This window comes from Ascidia mentula, chromosome 2 (genome assembly GCF_947561715.1).
Source record: "Ascidia mentula chromosome 2, kaAscMent1.1, whole genome shotgun sequence".
Classification (NCBI taxonomy): domain Eukaryota; kingdom Metazoa; phylum Chordata; class Ascidiacea; order Phlebobranchia; family Ascidiidae; genus Ascidia; species Ascidia mentula.
Window position 1 is genome coordinate 8,857,480 of NC_138567.1, and position 19,355 is coordinate 8,876,834.

At 37.9% G+C, this 19,355-nt stretch overlaps 6 protein-coding genes and 1 long non-coding RNA gene across 7 annotated transcripts; 3 read left to right on the forward strand and 4 right to left on the reverse strand.

The window, feature by feature from the left end:
• The first annotated feature begins 1,851 nt into the window (after nt 1-1,851).
• Nucleotides 1,852-6,501, forward strand: LOC145888811 (deubiquitinase DESI2-like). Its single transcript, XM_082979671.1, has 6 exons — nt 1,852-1,994; nt 2,090-2,129; nt 2,213-2,285; nt 2,547-2,640; nt 3,572-3,713; nt 5,255-6,501. Exons 2-6 carry the CDS (start codon nt 2,091-2,093, stop codon nt 5,426-5,428), a joined length of 522 nt encoding a protein of 173 aa, XP_082835797.1. The 5' UTR covers nt 1,852-1,994; nt 2,090; the 3' UTR covers nt 5,429-6,501.
• A 926-nt stretch (nt 6,502-7,427) lies between these two features.
• LOC145888382 (acetoacetyl-CoA synthetase-like) lies at nt 7,428-11,597 on the forward strand. Its single transcript, XM_082979121.1, has 13 exons — nt 7,428-7,796; nt 7,851-8,072; nt 8,146-8,256; nt 8,320-8,417; nt 8,617-8,816; nt 8,986-9,127; nt 9,196-9,276; nt 9,391-9,515; nt 9,604-9,791; nt 9,959-10,210; nt 10,351-10,479; nt 10,712-10,950; nt 11,074-11,597. Exons 1-13 carry the CDS (start codon nt 7,649-7,651, stop codon nt 11,209-11,211), a joined length of 2,073 nt encoding a protein of 690 aa, XP_082835247.1. The 5' UTR covers nt 7,428-7,648; the 3' UTR covers nt 11,212-11,597.
• A 1,306-nt stretch (nt 11,598-12,903) lies between these two features.
• LOC145890547 (DNA damage-regulated autophagy modulator protein 2-like) lies at nt 12,904-14,137 on the forward strand. Its single transcript, XM_082981655.1, has 5 exons — nt 12,904-13,152; nt 13,266-13,420; nt 13,494-13,671; nt 13,796-13,872; nt 13,923-14,137. Exons 1-5 carry the CDS (start codon nt 12,948-12,950, stop codon nt 14,118-14,120), a joined length of 813 nt encoding a protein of 270 aa, XP_082837781.1. The 5' UTR covers nt 12,904-12,947; the 3' UTR covers nt 14,121-14,137.
• Nucleotides 14,138-14,540: 403 nt separating this feature from the next.
• LOC145890548 (tRNA-splicing ligase complex subunit RTRAF-like) lies at nt 14,541-17,064 on the reverse strand. The gene is made up of 6 exons (XM_082981656.1): nt 16,949-17,064; nt 15,528-15,622; nt 15,280-15,409; nt 15,055-15,138; nt 14,827-14,981; nt 14,541-14,747 (listed from the first exon to the last, which is right to left on the reverse strand). Exons 1-6 carry the CDS (start codon nt 17,007-17,009, stop codon nt 14,541-14,543), a joined length of 732 nt encoding a protein of 243 aa, XP_082837782.1. The 5' UTR covers nt 17,010-17,064.
• On the reverse strand, nt 15,266-16,911 carry LOC145890546 (NAD(P)H-hydrate epimerase-like). The gene has a single exon (XM_082981654.1). It carries the CDS (start codon nt 16,877-16,879, stop codon nt 16,016-16,018), a length of 864 nt encoding a protein of 287 aa, XP_082837780.1. The 5' UTR covers nt 16,880-16,911; the 3' UTR covers nt 15,266-16,015.
• Nucleotides 17,065-17,761: 697 nt separating the features above from the next.
• On the reverse strand, nt 17,762-18,494 carry LOC145888727 (uncharacterized). The gene is made up of 2 exons (XM_082979551.1): nt 18,250-18,494; nt 17,762-18,077 (listed from the first exon to the last, which is right to left on the reverse strand). Exons 1-2 carry the CDS (start codon nt 18,423-18,425, stop codon nt 17,882-17,884), a joined length of 372 nt encoding a protein of 123 aa, XP_082835677.1. The 5' UTR covers nt 18,426-18,494; the 3' UTR covers nt 17,762-17,881.
• A 219-nt stretch (nt 18,495-18,713) lies between these two features.
• LOC145890024 (uncharacterized) lies at nt 18,714-19,098 on the reverse strand. The gene is made up of 2 exons (XR_014399544.1): nt 18,965-19,098; nt 18,714-18,890 (listed from the first exon to the last, which is right to left on the reverse strand). It is a non-coding gene; the product is annotated as an uncharacterized LOC145890024 (long non-coding RNA).
• Between the last annotated feature and the right edge of the window lie 257 nt (nt 19,099-19,355).

The following is a 19,355-nucleotide window of genomic DNA, read 5'->3' on the forward strand; positions in this document are numbered from 1 at the left end:
ATTTTTGTTCCTCTTAGAGAACACATATAACCTGTTTCTTTTGCGTTTATTAGAAGTTTTATTTTATGTAGTGTGTGCAAACAAATGTCTAAATCCAGTGAAGTGCCTTTAGCCCTATCAGATTTTACAAAATCGTACTGTATAGCACTTAAAGCATATGCATCTCAACACAAGAAATGCTGCAAATGAGATACGACTACATGCGTGGGCGGAAATCCCAGAAGGGACATCGGGTCTTACCCCCAAATATTTGGTTGGTCGGAACACAATAATATTTGTCCCGCCAAAAAAATCAATTTTTAATGATTGGCGTGTTAACTCCCTCGAATGTTAAATGTCGGCTTCGTCGGATCAGAGACTATTGAGTTATAGTCACTGGTAGGATTAATGAATTATTTGAAAGAAACGTGTTAAATAGGTGTAAGTTTTTTGTGATCATTCCCGCCACTTACTTTGTGACGTTCGGCGGCTGTGATGTAACAGTGTACGGAATTTTTTTTTCCGTACGCTGTTTTTAACGTTGGTAGGTAACGTACGTGCTGTTTTTGAGCAGTTTAACTTGATTGACCGTGTCTATTGGAATAAACGCAAGCTGTTATAATAACGAATAAATTATGTTATATATGGGAAAAATGAATAATTCAAAGCTGGATCCCCTAAAGTTGGTATGTTGCTATTGTTATTGTTGTTTACATTATTTGCTGTACTAAATGTTTGTTCGTTTAGAACAGAGAACCTACGTTATGTCAATTACTGGTTCAAGGAGCGGGGGACGGAGTCGCGTTCACTTATATGGGAAAAAATCTAATGTGGCATTTGGCACGTTCCATGCCGTGCAGAATTTACGGGGCAAATCACAACAGTTACAATACGACAGCTCGTAGGGAGGCTTCATGTATGCACCTCTAGTCACATTTACCATTTCTGTCGTTTGCCTATTAGTTTTTAGCGGAATGTTACGTATTTTTACGTTATACATAGCAACGTTTGCATTCATGGAATAGGTCGCAACACGGAAGTTTTATCGTATTGTAATGTTAGGTCATTTAATTTTAGCAGAAGCAGTAAAATCTGGCCAATTATGTTTTTAAAGCCAAAGAGGACGAATTTAAGTATATTTTATATATATTACCTTGCTTTGCCGTTTTCGCGCCACATCGTTTTTTTGATTGATTTCGGACTTGAGTGGCAGTTTGTTTATTTCAGACACACTTACGATTTTGTATAAATGTTTGTTATCAGAATCTAGTTGTGACCTCTTGTGCTATCTGGTTTAAATCGGGTTAATCTGAAAAAAAGGTCAGGAAGAAACTCGAAAAAGGTTTCTAACCGCAACAAGTCAAGCGTGAAGTGGAAACCGTAAAGAGTTTTGTGTGTTGTGGAGATAGAATAATAATCGTTGAAGTTGATAGCAGAGGGTAATGTTAGACTAGAGAACACTTGATTAGATTTAAAATCATTCGCTTTTTGTCAAAATCTTTGCATCAAATAAAAAAAAATTGACATTCAAATACGCTGCCTTCATAACCAGTCCAAAGTTATCTTGAGTTGTGCGCTGTGGCTGTTGTGGTTACGGCCACAGGCGTACGGGGATGATTAGGAATCTATTTTGCATAGCTATCGCTTGTGTATCAAAAGTTATGAGCTTATTTTTATGTGTTAAGTGTACAAATGATTTTAGAATTGGAAGGCATGCCGCATGGGTAACAAATGAACTATACAACAAGAGGCCAATAATTTGCTTTGGTTGTGAACAGCAATTTGTATTTGAAAGAAGGTGGAACAACCTTTATTTTATTTGTGTCCAATTACTGTTTCATTTAATAAGTTTCATGGTGTTATTTTGTTTGTTTTAGTTTTTTGTCTTTGGTAATAATTATGCTGGTTGAGTTTGTAGTTTGGCTTTAACCTTTGTTTCTTAAACAACATTGCCTGGTGTTCTTAATCAGTTGGTTTTGTAACACTGTAGCATCCAACAACACTGGAATAAACAGGTAAATCCTGTTTATATTTGTAGTTTATTTTTTCTTTGTGTTTTTTTGAAAGACAAAGAACTAGTTAAAAATTTTGACTTGTTTGTTTGTTGCAGTATGGCCAATGCACCGGTTATATTAAATGTCTACGACATGGTAAGTTTTTGTAATATTTTTTGTTATCATTGTGACAACTCTGCATACCTATACCTTGAACCAGAATTTTGTTTGTATTGCAGTATTGGATAAATCAATACACATCCAATATAGGATTGGGTGTCTACCACACAGGAATAGAAGTCTACAACCGAGGTATTTTGGACAGCCTGTTTTTTCTTTATCAGTGAATCTGACTAAAAAACGTCCAATATAAAAAATCTCAACGTTTTTTGACTGAATTCATGCAGGTTGCAATCTTACATATCCTTCTGTATGTAAACTGGTATCAAATAGTGCCGTATGTAATAAACAAGAAGTGTCAAAGAAGTGATTAAGTACAAATTGAGCTATTAAAATGATCCAGTTCTGTAACTTACAATGAAAACAGTTTCCTAAACTTTGACCATCATACAGAATTTGCATATGGTGGACATCAATTCAACTTCACTGGGGTGTTTGAAATCCTACCAAGAGACACTACAGAGCTTGGTGAATCTTTTAAGTTCAAGTAAGCAGAAAAACAAGTATAATTTATGCATAAGTACATTTTCACCAGCATACACATGGTAAGGCGATGCAAAATTTTTTTGCAATCTCTTCGTGAGTGTTAGTGAATTTGCTTTGATTCGATTTTACTGTTGTTTACCAAAACAAAGCATCACGCCAAACAGTTGGGCGGACTTCCTGTTGATAGTTACTCTAAAATGTGGAGACTGGTTATGATTGGGTGCTTTTGTCAATTGAAATACATTAAAATCTGTCTTAAATTTACTTTCATACAAATTTTTCATACCAAAAGCTGTGCTGTGTAGCCTTTTACTTTCAGAAATTTAACATACAATTTGACAGTGTATATATGATTATTAACCAGTTGTCCTTTATTGGTGTATTTGTAATTATGAAGGAAAAATATCTTCATTAAGTAAATGCCAATTTCTGACTGCTTTAGTAGCTCAGGTGTTCTGTAGGGTTGTTTATTACCAAGCAACTAGACAACCAAGTGGTATTCCCTCAAATAAGTGGTCCAAACTGAATGGCATTTACAGCATTTCCTGTATGTGGACCACAAATTGATTGGTCGTGTCTGGGCATGGGTTGAGTAGTGGCTTTAATTAGTACCTATGTTAAGTCTAAAATTGTTATCACAAAACCTCATGTGCATGATGAACTTTGTGAAAATTGATTGGATTCAAATCAAATGAGGTGTATTTTGTTGAACAAGTACACAAAAAGAAATGGTACACAGATGAACAAGACAGAATGGATATAGTTTAGTATGGTCGCTAAAACTGTAAAGGTTATGAAGTCATGCGCCCATAAATCAAATTTTAAATCACTGTAATGGTCTTCTCCGTGTCGTGTGCATATATATATAGTTTAATAAAAATTATCTATACGTTTATTATTATTAAAAATAAATAACAATGATTTATTTACAGAGAAAGCATAGTGCTTGGTATGACTGATTTCACCCAAGGCGATGTTGAAAGCATTGTTGAGCAACTGGGCAAAGAGTTCAAAGGTTGTGCTTATCATCTCATGCACAAAAACTGCAACCATTTCTCTTCATCGTTCGGAGAGGTATGTACCCTGTTTATTCAATATAACATAGGGTAAACAGCAGAACACAAAATACCTAATGTTGGTATAGCATTGTGTTGTCATTTGTGTTGTTTTGATGTGAATTCAATCGCTCCATCAGTAGCTTGTGGGAGGCAATGACAGTTATCGGTAGTATCAATACTGAAGCACTTTTTCCTTGGTTAGGTCAGCAGTTATGTAGGCATCTTTGAATCATGATATCATTTTTAAGAGGTTTTCACATTTTGTGTTGCCTTTTGGTAAAAGTTTATTCAAAGCAATCCGTTTGCCACTATACACTGAAAACACTCTTTAATATTACTTAAATTGCATGAACCAATGCAGTATTGTGGCTGCACAAGCCCATCTCAAAACCATCTGTTAAAACTTGAAGGTGCCAAAATTACTTTTGACCTTACATGAACGTTAGAAGGAACACTATAGTGCCAATATATAATGACATTTCTATTGGTGTAAAGTGGTTGCCCATATGCAATAAACAGGTTTGTTGGTTTTGGATTTCATGCTAGTGTTTACGAAGCACAGCGTTGGTTAAATCCATGTTCAAGCAGCGATGTATTTAAAAGGATTTAGTGGAACGCAACATATGGAGTTTTACTCCCAAGTTGTCACTCGGAGATCATACTGTACATCGCAAGGGCAAAATAAATTCATTCAAGTGTCCAGTAGTGGGATTTAGGTCAAGGCGCTTATGTGTGCCAAGCCGTCCACTCTTGTCCGCAACCCGATTAAAAGCTTGTCTGTCCATCAAATACGACAGTAGGATACATAACAATTCGATCAGTTTCAGTTTTCTACATTTTTGAAACGAATTTCGGGGAATTCCGTGCAAAACCCTGTCCTGCTTTTTGTTGACTTTGTGGCACGGGGTTGTTATTTTTTAACACGCTCATCCAGACACACGATTTTTAATCGATATTAAAACCTGTGAGAAATAAAATGGTACAGGCGTGATGAAAATTTAGATTGCCATGACAACATGACGTCGTACTGCAAACCTCATCGCTTACTCCACGGCGTGAGTAATAACTCACAAGTCGTTGTTCTGATATGACGCGCCCATGACGAACTATAAACTTGCCGCCCGCGTTAACCATACTGTGACTCGCGCCCTCCAACCCAGACCACATAAACACACAAGAGAACTCGTCCTACATTGTTTTTGTCTTGCTTTGACAAGATAATGGGTAATGGGTGGTTGAATGAAGCGATTTGTCATATAGAAATGCTGTTTTTATTGTTAAATGGGTTTCGTAGCAAAACTACGCACACCTGTAGTCGGCAAAACGTACGGATGTTTAACAGCAAGCCATACAGCGTCAAATGGGAAATATAGCAATAAATTTTTTATTCCACTTTGTTTAAACCGGGCTAACCCGTGAAGCGGTAATGTCGTTAACGTGCAAGTAAAGCTTATAGGCTGTCCAACGACAGATTGCATCCTAATCCCAGGGCTAGCCAATGTAATCTGTAAAATCGATCACAAACCATTCACCAGCAGCATGTTTTGTATTGAGCAGATTTTGTGCGGTCGACCCATCCCTCGCTACATCAACCGTCTTGCCTCGGTCAGCTCCTGCATTCCCTTTCTGCAGCGTTGCCTCCCCCAAGAATGGCTAACCCCGGTCGCGCTTGCCAACAACATTAACGAGCCCCAAGATCAGTTCTCCGACATCACACCAGGGAGGACTTGACACCCAGAAAACGCTTTGTAAACCACAAGGTGGCGCTCCATATCTTTTTACGCGTGCGTTTTTCATACGTTAGACAGTGTTTTTCTTTTCGGAAGACGTATAGTTTTAGGAGCGTCTGTCCGTTTTTTTCTAAGTTTTGTGTGTGGTTTCTGCACACGCGTACAGACTCGGAGGCGCAATAATGTACAATACATTCGCTTGTTCTGGCTAAAGCAGAATTAAAGCGTTTTGAGTAAGAATTATATCTATCGCAGTTTTAACTACCACAGTTTACAGTGAGCGTTTGTTTCGTGTTGTCGTCCTCGTTACGCCCTCTAGTGGGCGATCCGTCTCTTTGCATGTAACTGCACATCGGAAAAAAAGTGCCATTTTCCTCAAGCAAAAACGCTCAACCTGCTAGGATATCGGTAATTTGCCGTCCGAATAGTCTGCTGTCATTGCGACCACTATTCATGTAAAATCCAGCCCATTTTTTTAAATGCAGCGCTATTTGAGATCCAGGAGGAAATGAAAATACATTACCTCTTATTTGTGTTGTGTATTCCTGTTTTTTTTACAGAAATCGTACATTTTTGTATACCGATTACCCGAGATGGCGTTTTGGTCATATGCTACCGCACACGGTTAACGCCTTTAATATTTTTTGTGCATCCGACATGACCAATGAGAAAAATTTCTTTTGAGGTGTTGTACCTTGTTGAGTCGAAGTTTAACTCACTGTCCGTCGATCAATCTTGTTGTTTCTTGGTAATAGTACGTTGTTGAAAACAAACATTTCTCGTTCCTTTGCGTTGCGAATACCCTTTTCAACGTGTTTTCGCATTCGTGAGTTGGTTCATTTTGCCATCTACGTGCAATAGCCGAAGTTCAAAGTACAATACACACTTTGCAGCAGCATATCAACTTCAAATTATTTAATTTTCATTTCCCATGTAGATGTAGGAATTACGGCCAATGGTGTGTTCTGGATCTGAACATTTTTTTCTTTTCCCCCATGTACACTTTCAATGGACGTTACTCAGTTTTTTGTGTGTTATATCCTTGTTTGGTCGCTAAAATACATCTTGCTTTTCATTTCACAAAACGTTGCTGTGGTTGCGGTTCTTTGTCTGGGATGTAGGTTACTAAGATAAAGGCTTAGATTAGTGTTCCCCAAGCGATGGTATGCGAGCTGCTCTTGGAAGTTGTTTTTTTAATAAAAAGTCACAGTGCTCATAAAATATTGCTTACTTCATCCGCAAGGTTACTTGTCGCTTGATGTGTTTTCTGCAACTGGTACAAAAACAATGTATTGAGAAAACAGGCCATGTGTACCAGAAGAGGTCGTCTCTACCACTGTAAAGCAAATGCAGTTGTTGTAAAGCAAATGCGATTGTATCAAAGATGGTGATTGAAGTGACGTAAATCTTCGATGCTTGACTGTCCTAGATCCTAAGATCTTGACGATGTACATCTTTTTAAAGTTTATTGAAATATATTGCTAATTACGTGCTAAATAAGACAAACATGAATTAAAAATACAAGGGGCTTGCATGGTTTCAGGGCGCCGTAAATTTAATTCGACATAAATGGTAAAAAAAACTTAATACTTGATAAAACAAACATACTGTTTAGCCTACCTACCAAGAACAGATTGATCCAATAGCGACATTATACCACTTCTAAACATCTTGTGAAGTACTATGGCTACATGACTCATTACGCCAACTTCCGGTTAAAGCTAACTTTGGATAGCTACGTGAAACTAATAAAGCAATTTTCAAATGGTTTTCTCGCGTGCAACTCTTCTGCGTTCACAACAAACCAAACAGCATATTTTAAAGTTTCGTCCCCCACAACCCAAGAAAATTAAGGTAAACTCGGGAATTTCCCCGGTGCAACGAATCTCTCTACACGTCACAGTTTGTTTATGGTTGTGAGTTACAAAAATGAACGTTGAGAAAAAATATGATGCACTCTTACAAAACTCCCAATTGTCTGTGCATTAAGTGACACATGGTAGGATTTTTCGCATAGTGTTACGGTTTACCGATCAAATGTGTATTTATTTTAATTACAAGAGGGTTTGGTTACACGTGAAACTAATACCAAGCATGTCACACTAGTCACACCATGTTGTTTGATGGGATTTGCGAGTTAACAGCGAATTTATGTATTTATCGGATTTATGATGCGAGGTGTCGGAGATTTCCTTGATTATTTAATTATTTCACAAAGTTTATGGTTTCCAGGCTTTGCAAAATGCCTGCAAGTGGTGAGCTAGGTGGTAATAATGGCAGACCTTCGGTCATGTGGATGCCCACAAATGAGACAACCAAAATAAATGAATTCAAGCAAAGAGTAAACAAGAAATACAACCTTCAACTTGGTAATTACAGCATCTTATTATTTCAAGCATAGATTAAATTTATCCTTGGTGTAGAAAACTACAGAGATCTTTGGAAATGGTCAACAGAGAATTACCCATGCTTTTGGGAGGAGATATGGAATTACATGAACATCATTTGCTCAAAATCGTATGATAAAGTTGTTGATCCTAAAATTGGCATTACAAGTGTACCGGAATGGTTCCAGGGAGCAAAACTAAATTATGCTGAAAACATGCTTCGCTATAATGATGACAAACCAGCTATATATGCAACAGGCAAGTCTTGCACCTGAATTATTGTTTGCAAAAAATGCAATCCACTCCCAACAAGAATTGCATCTTTATTCAGGAGAAGGACAAACCATGAAGACAGTAACATTTAAAGAGTTAAGATGTAATGTGGGTCTCTATGCATCAGCATTGAAAAAACTGGGTGTCGAGTGTGGTGATAGAGTTGTTGGTTAGTGTTTGAGCTATCATACTGACTGATTTGGTAGTTGCCTAGTTATGTTGCTGTGCTCAGGCTACATTCCAAATTGCAAAGAAGCTGTTGAGGCGATGTTGGCTGTCGCAAGCATTGGGGCCATTTGGAGCAGTACATCACCAGATTTTGGTGTAACTGTGAGTTTAACAAGTCCGATGTATGCTATAAGTTCATTCAAAAGATTTGGAAAGTTTGTCAGCTTATGTAATTATCTCTCTTATTTTAACTAAATTTGGTCAACTTTTGCATATTCTCTGTGTCTGAGTGGTAACCAAGCATGTTCATAAGCATAGGCTGACCAAGCAAGTATGTTCCATAATATATGATATTGGTTAGGGGGTGCTGGAAAGGTTTCAGCAGATTCAACCAAAGTTGATCATATCTGTGGAGGCAGTTCGCTACAACAACAAAATTCACTCTCACTTGAACAAATTGGAAAAGGTAGTCCAGGGCCTCCCTGAACTTCAACATGTGGTTGTGATCCCTTTTGTTGCATCTTTTGATGAAGATATGGATATAAGTGCAGTGCCAAAGAGGTGGGTACATTATGAAAAATTAACATAGTAAATGAAGGACATAAACGAAGCAGTGTTATATGATTTTATTGCTTGAACATCTGTAAGTGATGTTTTCCCAATTAACTTTTACAACAAAAATACTGCACCAGGCAATGGTTTTTGTCTGCAATAAGAGAACTGTTTCTAGTATGACACTCAGCCAATTCCTGTTACATGGTTCAAAAGAAGATCAACTCTTCTTTGAGCAGTTACCCTTCAACCACCCTTTATTTGTCATGTATTCATCAGGGACCACTGGACCACCAAAGTGCATGGTCCATTCTGCAGGGGTAAAAGTCAAATCTGTCAATAACATGCAACTTTATATGACGACCTGTATGACGGTGTTCATTTTCAGGGCACATTGCTGCAACACATGAAGGAGCACATTCTGCACAGCAACATGACCAGGGATGATTGTTTGTTATATTACACCACTGTAAGTATGTTAAACTATTATTGTAGAAACCCAAAAATTGAATTGGTACAAAGAAATGGATGCAATACTGAAAAGTAAGGTACTATTGCCCTTTAAAGATTTATTCTTTTGCAGACTGGTTGGATGATGTGGAACTGGATGGTGGGGGCATTGCCATCAGGTGGCAGTATTGTTACATATGACGGTTCACCTTTCCATCCAAAGTCGAGTGTTATATTTGATACAGTTGACGAAATCGGGTAAAGCACACATGCAATATGTTGAATTGTTGATGTATGAACGTTCGTATTTGGCACACTTACACTCCAATAAAATCTTTCCTTGCAGAGTGACAATTTTGGGCACAAGTGCCAAATGTCTGGGGGTTATGGAGGAAAAAGGCCTCAAACCAGTGGAGTCACATGACCTGAATAGTTTGCACACAATCCTTTCCACTGGATCACCACTGGCAGCTCATCAGTATGATTATGTATATGGAAGCATTAAGAAAGACCTGGTTTTAGCATCAATAACAGGCAAATACATTTTTATTTTCGTTTGCTACAGACATGATTTTAACAAGAGATTTTTAATGGGATTGACAGCTGATAGCTTTTGTTATCAGCTTTTCAAAACCAACAAATTTTACTTTTATGGCCCTAGAAACAGGAATTTTTTGTCATACAACATCTAATTGTTGCAGGTGGCACAGACATCATATCTTGCTTCATGGGCCAAAATCCAACAGTTCCAGTTTACAAAGGTGAATTACAGTCGGCTAATCTTGGTATGGCTGTAGCTTGCTATTGTGAGACACAAGATGGCGCTGGTGAGCAGGTGTTTAATGAATCTGGTGAACTGGTTTGTCTCAAACCCTTTCCCTGCATGCCCACTCACTTTTGGAATGATCCCAACGGCGAGATGTACAAAAAAGCATATTTTGGAAAATTTCCAGGTCAGTTGTTTGTGTGCTGATTGTGTAGGATGTACACGCTTTAAAACCGCCAAAATGTATTTAAATTATTGCTTATACAAACAAGGAAAAAGTGCGTTTAAGTCTGCTGTGCTTGACAATAATTGATGTTTCTATGTAAGGAATATGGTCCCATGGCGACTTTTGCATTGAGAACGAGCAAACCCACGGGTTTGTGATGCTCGGAAGAAGCGATGCAACCCTCAATCCAAATGGTGTCAGATTTGGAACGTCAGAGCTTTACACCATAAGTATGACGTGTTTTAGTTGCAGTGAATGTTCGCAACATTTTCGTGATTAGGTTAAAACCAGCTTCGTTTCCGAACTTTTTATGTCATATGTTGATGTAAATTTTAGTCCATGTAAATACCAACTACATATTTGTGCCATAGTGTAGACGTTAACTTGTGCAGTCGCGCAAAACATGCCTTGTTTAGCAATAGGCCAACTCTATAACCAATTATAAAGTATGTTTTATTGCAGTCGATTCAGAGTTTCGCAACGAGGTCGTTGACTCGGTGGCGGCAGCTCAAAGGCGAAATCCCAGGAAAAGTGCAGATGAAAATAACATCTATGATCAAGAACGAGTGGTATTATTTCTCAAGATGGCGCCGAATATCACACTCGACGAGGAGTTAAAGTCGAAAATACGAGTAAAAATACGAACGCAGCTGTCACCAAGGCATGTGCCAGCTGTTATACTGGAAGTAGAAGATATCCCAGTGAGTGCGGTTAAGTGATGCGTCTGATAAGATCTAGTTGCATATAGTAGTATCAAATTGCTGACATTTTGCTGTTATTCATGTGTTCCCAACTTTCAGTGAAAACTCCCACTCTTTTTTTAGTACACAATCAGCGGAAAAAAAGTGGAAATTGCGATCACTCGAATTCTTTCCGGAATTGACATCAGACAGAGAGGTGCTTTCCGAAATCCACAGTCGCTTGATTTGTACAGGGACATTCCTAGCTTGAGCGACTTCTAGTACATTTGACCAAGTTTCCGATTATATCGTTGGCATTGTGAAAATGTTTCGTTTAAATTAGTTGCAAAGCTGCAAGGGTACTTATATCGGTCAAACCATGTCGTGTAGTTATGTTGTAAACAGCAAAGATTTTAACTGCTGTGTATTTTACCTTAGCATTTAGCCTAACAGGCAGTATTTGCATAAATAATAGTATGAGGTCCTACTGTTAGCATCCTGTTTTGCACTTTCCTATATATTTTGCGCTATACACACTTCACCGAAGCTTGCTTGCACCGACTTCTTCAAAACACTTGAGACGATGTGTGACCACCGAAGTTTTACAAAAACCCTGTTAAAATGTTTTGTGTTTTCTTTCACAAGTGTGGTTGAAATATACAGAATTGTTGCTGTTAAAAGGCTCTTTTGTCGTTAGTTTAATGTTGACAGGAGTATTCCAGGGTGCCCACATAGCTAACAGAACTTGATTTCCAATAGTGATTTTTGCAAAATGTGGTTTTGTAGTAGGCCAAATCCCATAGTAACGGCACATTTTAATATGTAGGTGGAAAGTAGTATTTGGGCAAATCAGGAATTCAGTCATTGTTAAATCACCATCAGCCTTGGCGCCAAAACAAAAAGTGGTAAAATCTATCATGAGTTTTTTTCAGTAAGTTTTGATGCCATTTCATTTGCACATCGTAGCTTGCTCCGAAACTAGGGAATTTGTAATACAGAGGCTCGGCATCTCCTGCAATCTAATGTGACCTGCACGAAAAAGGTCTCGCACCGGCACATATATTTCCCGCGCCTGCAAGTAGTGAGCAACATTTCTGTCCAGTTTCCTATTCTGGGAGCAATTGTTTTTGTTCCAGTAATAAAACATGGAATCTTCGGACTTACAACACAGTTAGATACTAAGTATCATGTTTGTTTGAGGGGGGTATCTGATTTGCTAAAAAATATGCATCAACATTTGCAAATTTTAATGTAAAAAGCACGTAGCCCAGTTGTTCAATGAATAACCAACATTTTTAAAAGAGAAAAGCATTGCAGAATTCAAAATGCTTTGTAAAGAAAATGTTGCACGAAAATCTTTAACATTAGGTCCATTCGAAAAGCAGTTGTTTTTTTTTCGTTTGGCCACTGAGCGACGACAATTGTCAGGAAGTCGAATAAGTGGTAGTCAGCGATTTTGCAATTATCAATGGGTCATGTGATTGCGGCAAGAATACCATTTGACTTCCGTCATTGCAAAAATGTCACAAGACTCCTTCAGGTGATTTCCCTTGCGTGGAGTGTTTACTGCCTGAGTTATCACATCGATTCAAACAAGCTATTGACAATCAAAACCTTCTAACACCGTAATACGAGTGAATTTACTCAAGCAAGAGGCGTTTCGTTGGCATTCGACAGTCCGTGACGAGCTGTAATCCAGGTCTAGCCGGTTTGTTTGTTATCAATCATATGTGCGTGTGAAAGTCAAACTCGAATTCAGTATTTTGTGTGTCAGATTTTTATAAAAACGCCAAATGCGTCTGTGTTTTAATAATTAATTGTGTGTAATCGTGCATTTGGACGTAGGCCCAAGTGCTACTATCGTGAAACGCAAGTTTTTGCTTGCTGTGTTGCGTCACGGTAACAGCTTATGATAACAAACGATAATTAAACTCATAGTATAACTCTTAAATTAATTATTATGTCCACAGGAATGGTGAAAAGTTTGAAATAGAACAAAAAAAAAGAAAAAGATTGCAATGGGGCCCTTTTGGTTTCAGCGTGGTTTGGCTTTTCTACCAGTTTTCCTTGTTGTGTGGACATATTTAACCTTTACCATCTCCTATATTATTGCTGTATCAAGAGGTGACGTTGATCCAGGGTTCCCATATATATCAGATACAGGAGCACGGCGACCGGAGAGCTCGATATTTGGCCAAATGTTGAATATCTCTGCTGTTACAGGTACTTTTGGTTTGTGACTGTACAGAATGTTTGGGTTATTCATTGAGATATATTAACTGTTCTGTTTGTTCAAGTGCACCAGTATGTATATTTCAAATACTGTGATTTTGCAGCACTTGCCTGTTTGTACATTCGATATAAACAAGTGTCAGGATACACTGAAATGCTGGAGATAGAAAAGACACGAATTGTCACTATTTGCAACAAAATTTCCATGGTTTTGGCACTGTTAGTGTGTCTGGGCCTATCTTTGGTGGCAAACTTTCAGGTACCTTAAAATCATCTACACATCTGTGTTAATCTTTTGTTTTTTTCAATGTGTCATAACCATTATTTCCTAGGAAACTAGCGTTTTTGGAGTACACATTGTTGGTGCCCTCATGGCATTTTTTGGGGGAACAGTTTATGCTTTTATTCAAGCCTTCATTACCTACAAAATGCATCCAGAAGTAAACAGTAGGCACATATTTCATGCAAGATTTATAATAGCATGTGTGTGTGCTGCAGCGCTGATTGGAGGTAAAAAGAATTGTTGTTTTTGCTTAAAAGGTTAACATATCCGATAAAAAAAATTTGTAATACTCCTACTTGGTGCTTACTATTGCAGCATATATGTATGCCAAAGCAAAGTGTGTTTTTGCAGATGCTATTGCATCATCATTTGTTTCTCATTTTGATGAACATGGAGACATGAAATTGCATTGGAAACCATGGGAAAAAGTAAGGAAATAAACATGTCAAAAAGTTGTGCTCATGTCCTTTTTCTTCAGGGTTATTCTGCTCATTTGGCAAGCACCATTCTTGAATGGGTTCTGGCAGGGGCATTTCTTGCATTCTTTTATACATTTATCAGAGATTTCCAAGTAATATCTATTCGTGCGGAGACCCACCTCCACAATAATACACTTTATCATCGTGAAGGTGATCAAATGCACGAAGAACTACAGGAGGGTGACCAGCTTGCATAACTGTTTTTTCAGTTTTGGGGCATGTTGGTGTTACTGTAACACCAGTTACTACCTAATGTTGTAGATTTGATTTTATCCAATAGCTGACAAGTATTGTTGTTTAAGTGCCTATCATGCAAATATCAGCCATGACCAATCACTGTTAATCTCCTTTTTTGAATATTGATTTTGCGATTTACCATCATTGGCATGCTTTGTTGCGCTGGCTTTTATTCAGGAAATTGAATTGCCGATGCTGTAATGTCACCATGTAGCTGCTCCAGACACTTTTTCCTTTTAAGTAAACTACGATATACATGATTGAGTTGTCCCAAGAAAAGCATATCAGTGAAATCAGAATTTATTCGGAGGCATGCATGTGTGAACCATTTATATATCTCTAACACAGCACCACTACAAGTTCTTAATTGCTAAACAGTCTCAACCTCTTCCAACTTTACCAAGACGTTCATCAGTCTTTGGGTTAGCAGTGTGAGATTGCACAGCCACTACCAAATTGTTTATGTCTGTCTGAAGTTGACGAAGTTCATTGATGTGCAACAACCGCAGTGCACGCGATGCTTTGTTCAACAGCGGATCTCCAGTGTCAAAGCCCAGTTCTTGCTCATCCAAAGGCACAGTAGTTTTCTTGCAATGGAAATACACATGAATTGTTCATGCAGCATTTTACTACTACGAACAACATTAAAATCACTGGTGTACCCACTTTTTCCGACTTTATTTGAACTTGATTATTGTCCCCCAGTCTTTCTGTAATCAGGATTCTTACAGCTTCCAGAGTCACTTGGTCATCTTCATGTAGTGGGATGTCAAGAATTTTTGCCAAATTTCTAACTCCTTGCTTAAAGTCTGGATCACTTGCTAAAGAAAACTAGCAGAGTTTAGAAAATGGTAGTTTGAATTTAACCGGCAAACTTAACAGCAAGACACCAACCTTTTATATTATGAAGAGAGTTTATACCGTTTGATGACTTTTTTGGTGCAATGTCTACACCTCTAATGCTTTGATATTCCTTTGCTAAATGTGGAAGAGCATCAAAATGATCAATAGTGTACAGTACATCTAACTCATACCAATTTACATGCTGCTTAACTGGGACTATGTACTTTCACCGGACATTATAACATATCTGACAAGGGAAACCATCATGAAACTTACACTTGTCTCCATACTCGAGTCTGACAGCATATCCTAACATCCAATCAACAACTGCATTAGTTTCACTGGATGGAAAAGGGCAGTTCAAAGCTTTTAAATATGATTCCAAAGAATTTTGCCATTGATTTGACTAAAAAGCATATATGTTATTGTTTTACGACCCTTATTGCAGAAAAATGAAATTTTTTTTCTTATTTTTGCTTAATTTGCAAATATTTTAGCGGTTATTTGACATGTTTATAACATACTGTAGTGTTTCGCAAGTGTTTTCTGTCTTCTATCTTGAAATGTCTTATCTTTTGGTCCTCGAGCCAAACAATTAGATTTTTAAAATTCTCCAAGTCTGAAACAATACATAGAAGTGTTACATTTTTTGGTGCATGTCCATTTCAGACAAGCAATAATTAATAGTGTAAAGTATATTTATGACAATAACTGCCCGAATGGCAACAAACCAAAGAAAGTTAGATGAAGTAATCTTTCAAAATCATATTAAATTAGCACTTCTAATGTTTGGGCACAAGCTCAATGTTATTTTGACAAAATATGTTGGTGAAAAGCATAAGACATAGCTTCGACTGCTTTATTGCATTTTATTTGCAGAAACTGATGATGCATTTGTGGGCGAAATCGATTTTATGAATTTTTAAAAATAAACCTACTGACGGTAATCAGAAACACTTGGTTTCAAACATGGTGAAAAGCATCAACAATTGTTCACACAAAAGCCAGTCAATCATAGTCTTAGAATGCAGTCGGTGCCATTGTATGGGGGAAGATTAAGTGCATATTTTTCTTCCAGTGCTTTTGGAACAAATCTGCCACCAAGAAAGTGATGTTTGCCTTCAAAATACTTTGCACAAATCTTGGGAGCTGTCAATGATATCAGACAATCTGGTTTAATGCCTGTACCATCAGTATCTCCTGTCTCAACATCCCAACCAGATGGTATGTCAATGCTGCAAACAGGGACAGACACTTGCTTGAGAGTTTCCACAATTTGGTCAAATGGGGGCCGTATGCCAGAACCAGGCTTAAAGCTAAAGCCAAAAATGCCATCAACAATGCAACAAAATTGTTTTTCAACATCTTCTGCTGCGGGTATTTCACTTATAAACTCAAGACCCATTTTTTGACATTGTGTGGTAAGACCTTCAAATAGAGACTTCTTTGGTCGTTTAGGATAAAGAATGACAGGGTGGTAACCAAACAAAGATAAATGACGAGCGCATACCAGGCCATCACCACCGTTATTTCCTGGACCTGCAATAACCAATATGTGGTTGCTTGGTTTGCATGTAGCCAATGGATATGCTTTTGCAATGGCATGAGCACAACTAAGCCCTGCAAGCTCCATTAATTGATCAACACTGAATTTATATTCATCAAACAGCTCCTGGTCAATTGCCTGAGCCTCTGTTTGTTGAAGGTACTTTAAGGAGTGGGTAGTCATTGTGCAAAAATGTTGACTGTTTGATGTGCACAAGTCTGCAGCCGATATCTTTTTGTGCGCGTTGTTGGTAGCTCCACAAACACAAATTCCGCCTCGGATAATTACGCTAAACGCCAAAGCTCGGGACAACACCCGCAAAATTGACATAACATTAAGCAGTCTTTTTCCCAACGGAAACCTACCCTATCAAAATAATTTAGAAAAGAAATTACTCACTTGTAAGGTCAAGTTCATTGCATTTGGGGTGATTCAATGCGGCCAACTTTCGACGAAACATGCCAATACGATTTCCCCTTGACGTTGGAGAAGGTTTTTGGCCAAAAGTTTTCGTTTTTAATAACTGAATTAACAATACCGCTAGGTAGCGCTCGTAAACAACTAGAACACTCGCCTTTTTCTGCGTGTTCTCTCACACATCGAAAATGGTGAAATTTGGAAAATAGTGGTAGTCTGGTGCACATGCACTAATCACTAAAATGCTGTTTTCATGGAAAAAGGTTTGTCTACACTGCAAACATTTTCAAAATTGTTTCTCACAGAACAGTTCTCTTCAACCTTTTTGGCGCCATTGAACCATTAAAGTGTGGCAAAAATGGGACTGTTTAGGTGTGGGACATTTTCACACCACGTCGGAGTGTTGCAAACATATGTTATTATGTTTGGTACAACTTGTAAACTGCTTTGCAGCAAAATATGATTTTACCTCAAATTTCATTGCTTTATTTGTTGGAGAACAGACTGGACTTTCGTTGTTCAAGCGTTTGCATCGTGAAATTGAAACAAAAAAGATTACTCATCTTTTAGACTAAACTCCAGGTAAAAAACTAGGGGTTAACTTCATTAATATAAGTTCATGGATGTACCCGCGGTGCTTGAATCACTACCTGATAATCATAAAAACTACGCTGTAATATTTTTGTAAGGCAAGAGGCCGCTATAAGAAAGCATATTGTGCTGAGGATTCTTAAAGAAAACCGCGATGTTAACTCCAGCAGTAGGCTAAACACAAAATAGCGAATGTTTGTACAGCAATTTTTATTCAATGTAACTAATAGTTCATTAGAGTAGAGACGAAATTTCCATCTTACTTTTATACGCATTAACAAACTGGATACAATAGTATATGCTTAGCAAGCTGATTTGTTTATGTTACACACAAAAGTGCCCGAACTGGAAGAGCACCAGATCATCCTGTTTGGGGACATAGGTGCTGACGCCGACTTTGTATTTTTCGCCGGTTTTTCCGTCTTTCAGCCACCAGGTTTCTTTCTTCTCTGGGTCGGCTGCCTTTCCCATTACAGAAGTTACAAATTGTCCAAGTGGTCCAGAAGACTTAGACTTGAACCTATTTGACAATCGTGAAAGTTAAAGCGATGTTAATGTAATGGATTGTAAAAACAATAAGGTCATGCAACGCCAAGTTTGTCAAAAAAAATTCTTCCAGTTTTTCCAAGTTTGTCAATTCCATTTTATTTAATATATTTGTATTTTATCCCAACAAGTGTGTCTCAAAATACCTGAAGTTGCCAGTTAGTTCAGCTTGCAGCATTACATCGATCAACTTGGTACCCATACGAATGTCGCTGACGTCTTGTTTGTAGTCGTACGGACCTTGCCAGCTAACATTTGGATCCTTGATAACGAGCAGCGTAACAGATATAAGCGTACAACTTTCGGTTTGTTGGGTGTCCATTGTGAAATGTTACAGATTGCAAAGTGCCAATATTTGTGACAGTTTGATGCTCAAAAAATGTAGCACAAAATATACTGCAAAGCGAAAAGAAACACCTCAAAACAAACTCAATAGCGTATCATTTTTCAACATCTCCTGCTGCAAACACTACGATTTACAGATGCAGTACCTTGTGCAAATGTTACCAACTTTTAACGTTAAACATCGCATTTTAGCGTGCCTTGCTTCCTCCGTATAACATTCTAACTGGAAACTTTTATTTTCCTCTGTTGCGTTTTTTTTCCTGGTTCAGTGGAGCCCGTTTCCTACTTCAGTGGAGCCCTTTTCCTTGTTCAGTGAGCTAACCTCAGGTAGTATCTGCATTAGAAACGTGACATTCGAACAAACGCATATTGAGTCATCTTCCAGGATCCGGTTGGTAACAACGGTGAACACCAATGAGTAAGCTCCACGTGACTCAAGATCCTAAATGATAAACCGTTTTGTCATTTTAAATGAAAAAGCTAAGACCTACTGTTGCACGGATTATTTGTGATTACCTGTCTCGTGTTGAGCCAGAAATCGTAGTAAGTTTGATGCATAACGAAATACAACTCACACAGTTAGTCGATTCATGCTTGTTTTATATGTTTTACAGATGCAACAAAACACATCTTTTCGCACGACTAACGGCTTCATTATACACGTAACATAAATACAACGCCATTAACTCGGCAGATATTTGCATAATCTTGTTATACAATTAAATATATACGTTGGAGAGCTGAATCCTGTGTCATTGTGTTTTGTGATTACTCATTTCGTCCAGGCTTTAGGCGTGGGTGACATGATAAAGAAACATGAACAAAACACAACTGTTAGTTGTTTTGAATCGAATATTTGAACAAAGTATATTCCGTCTCAAATGAATGAAACCCGAAAAACTAATTG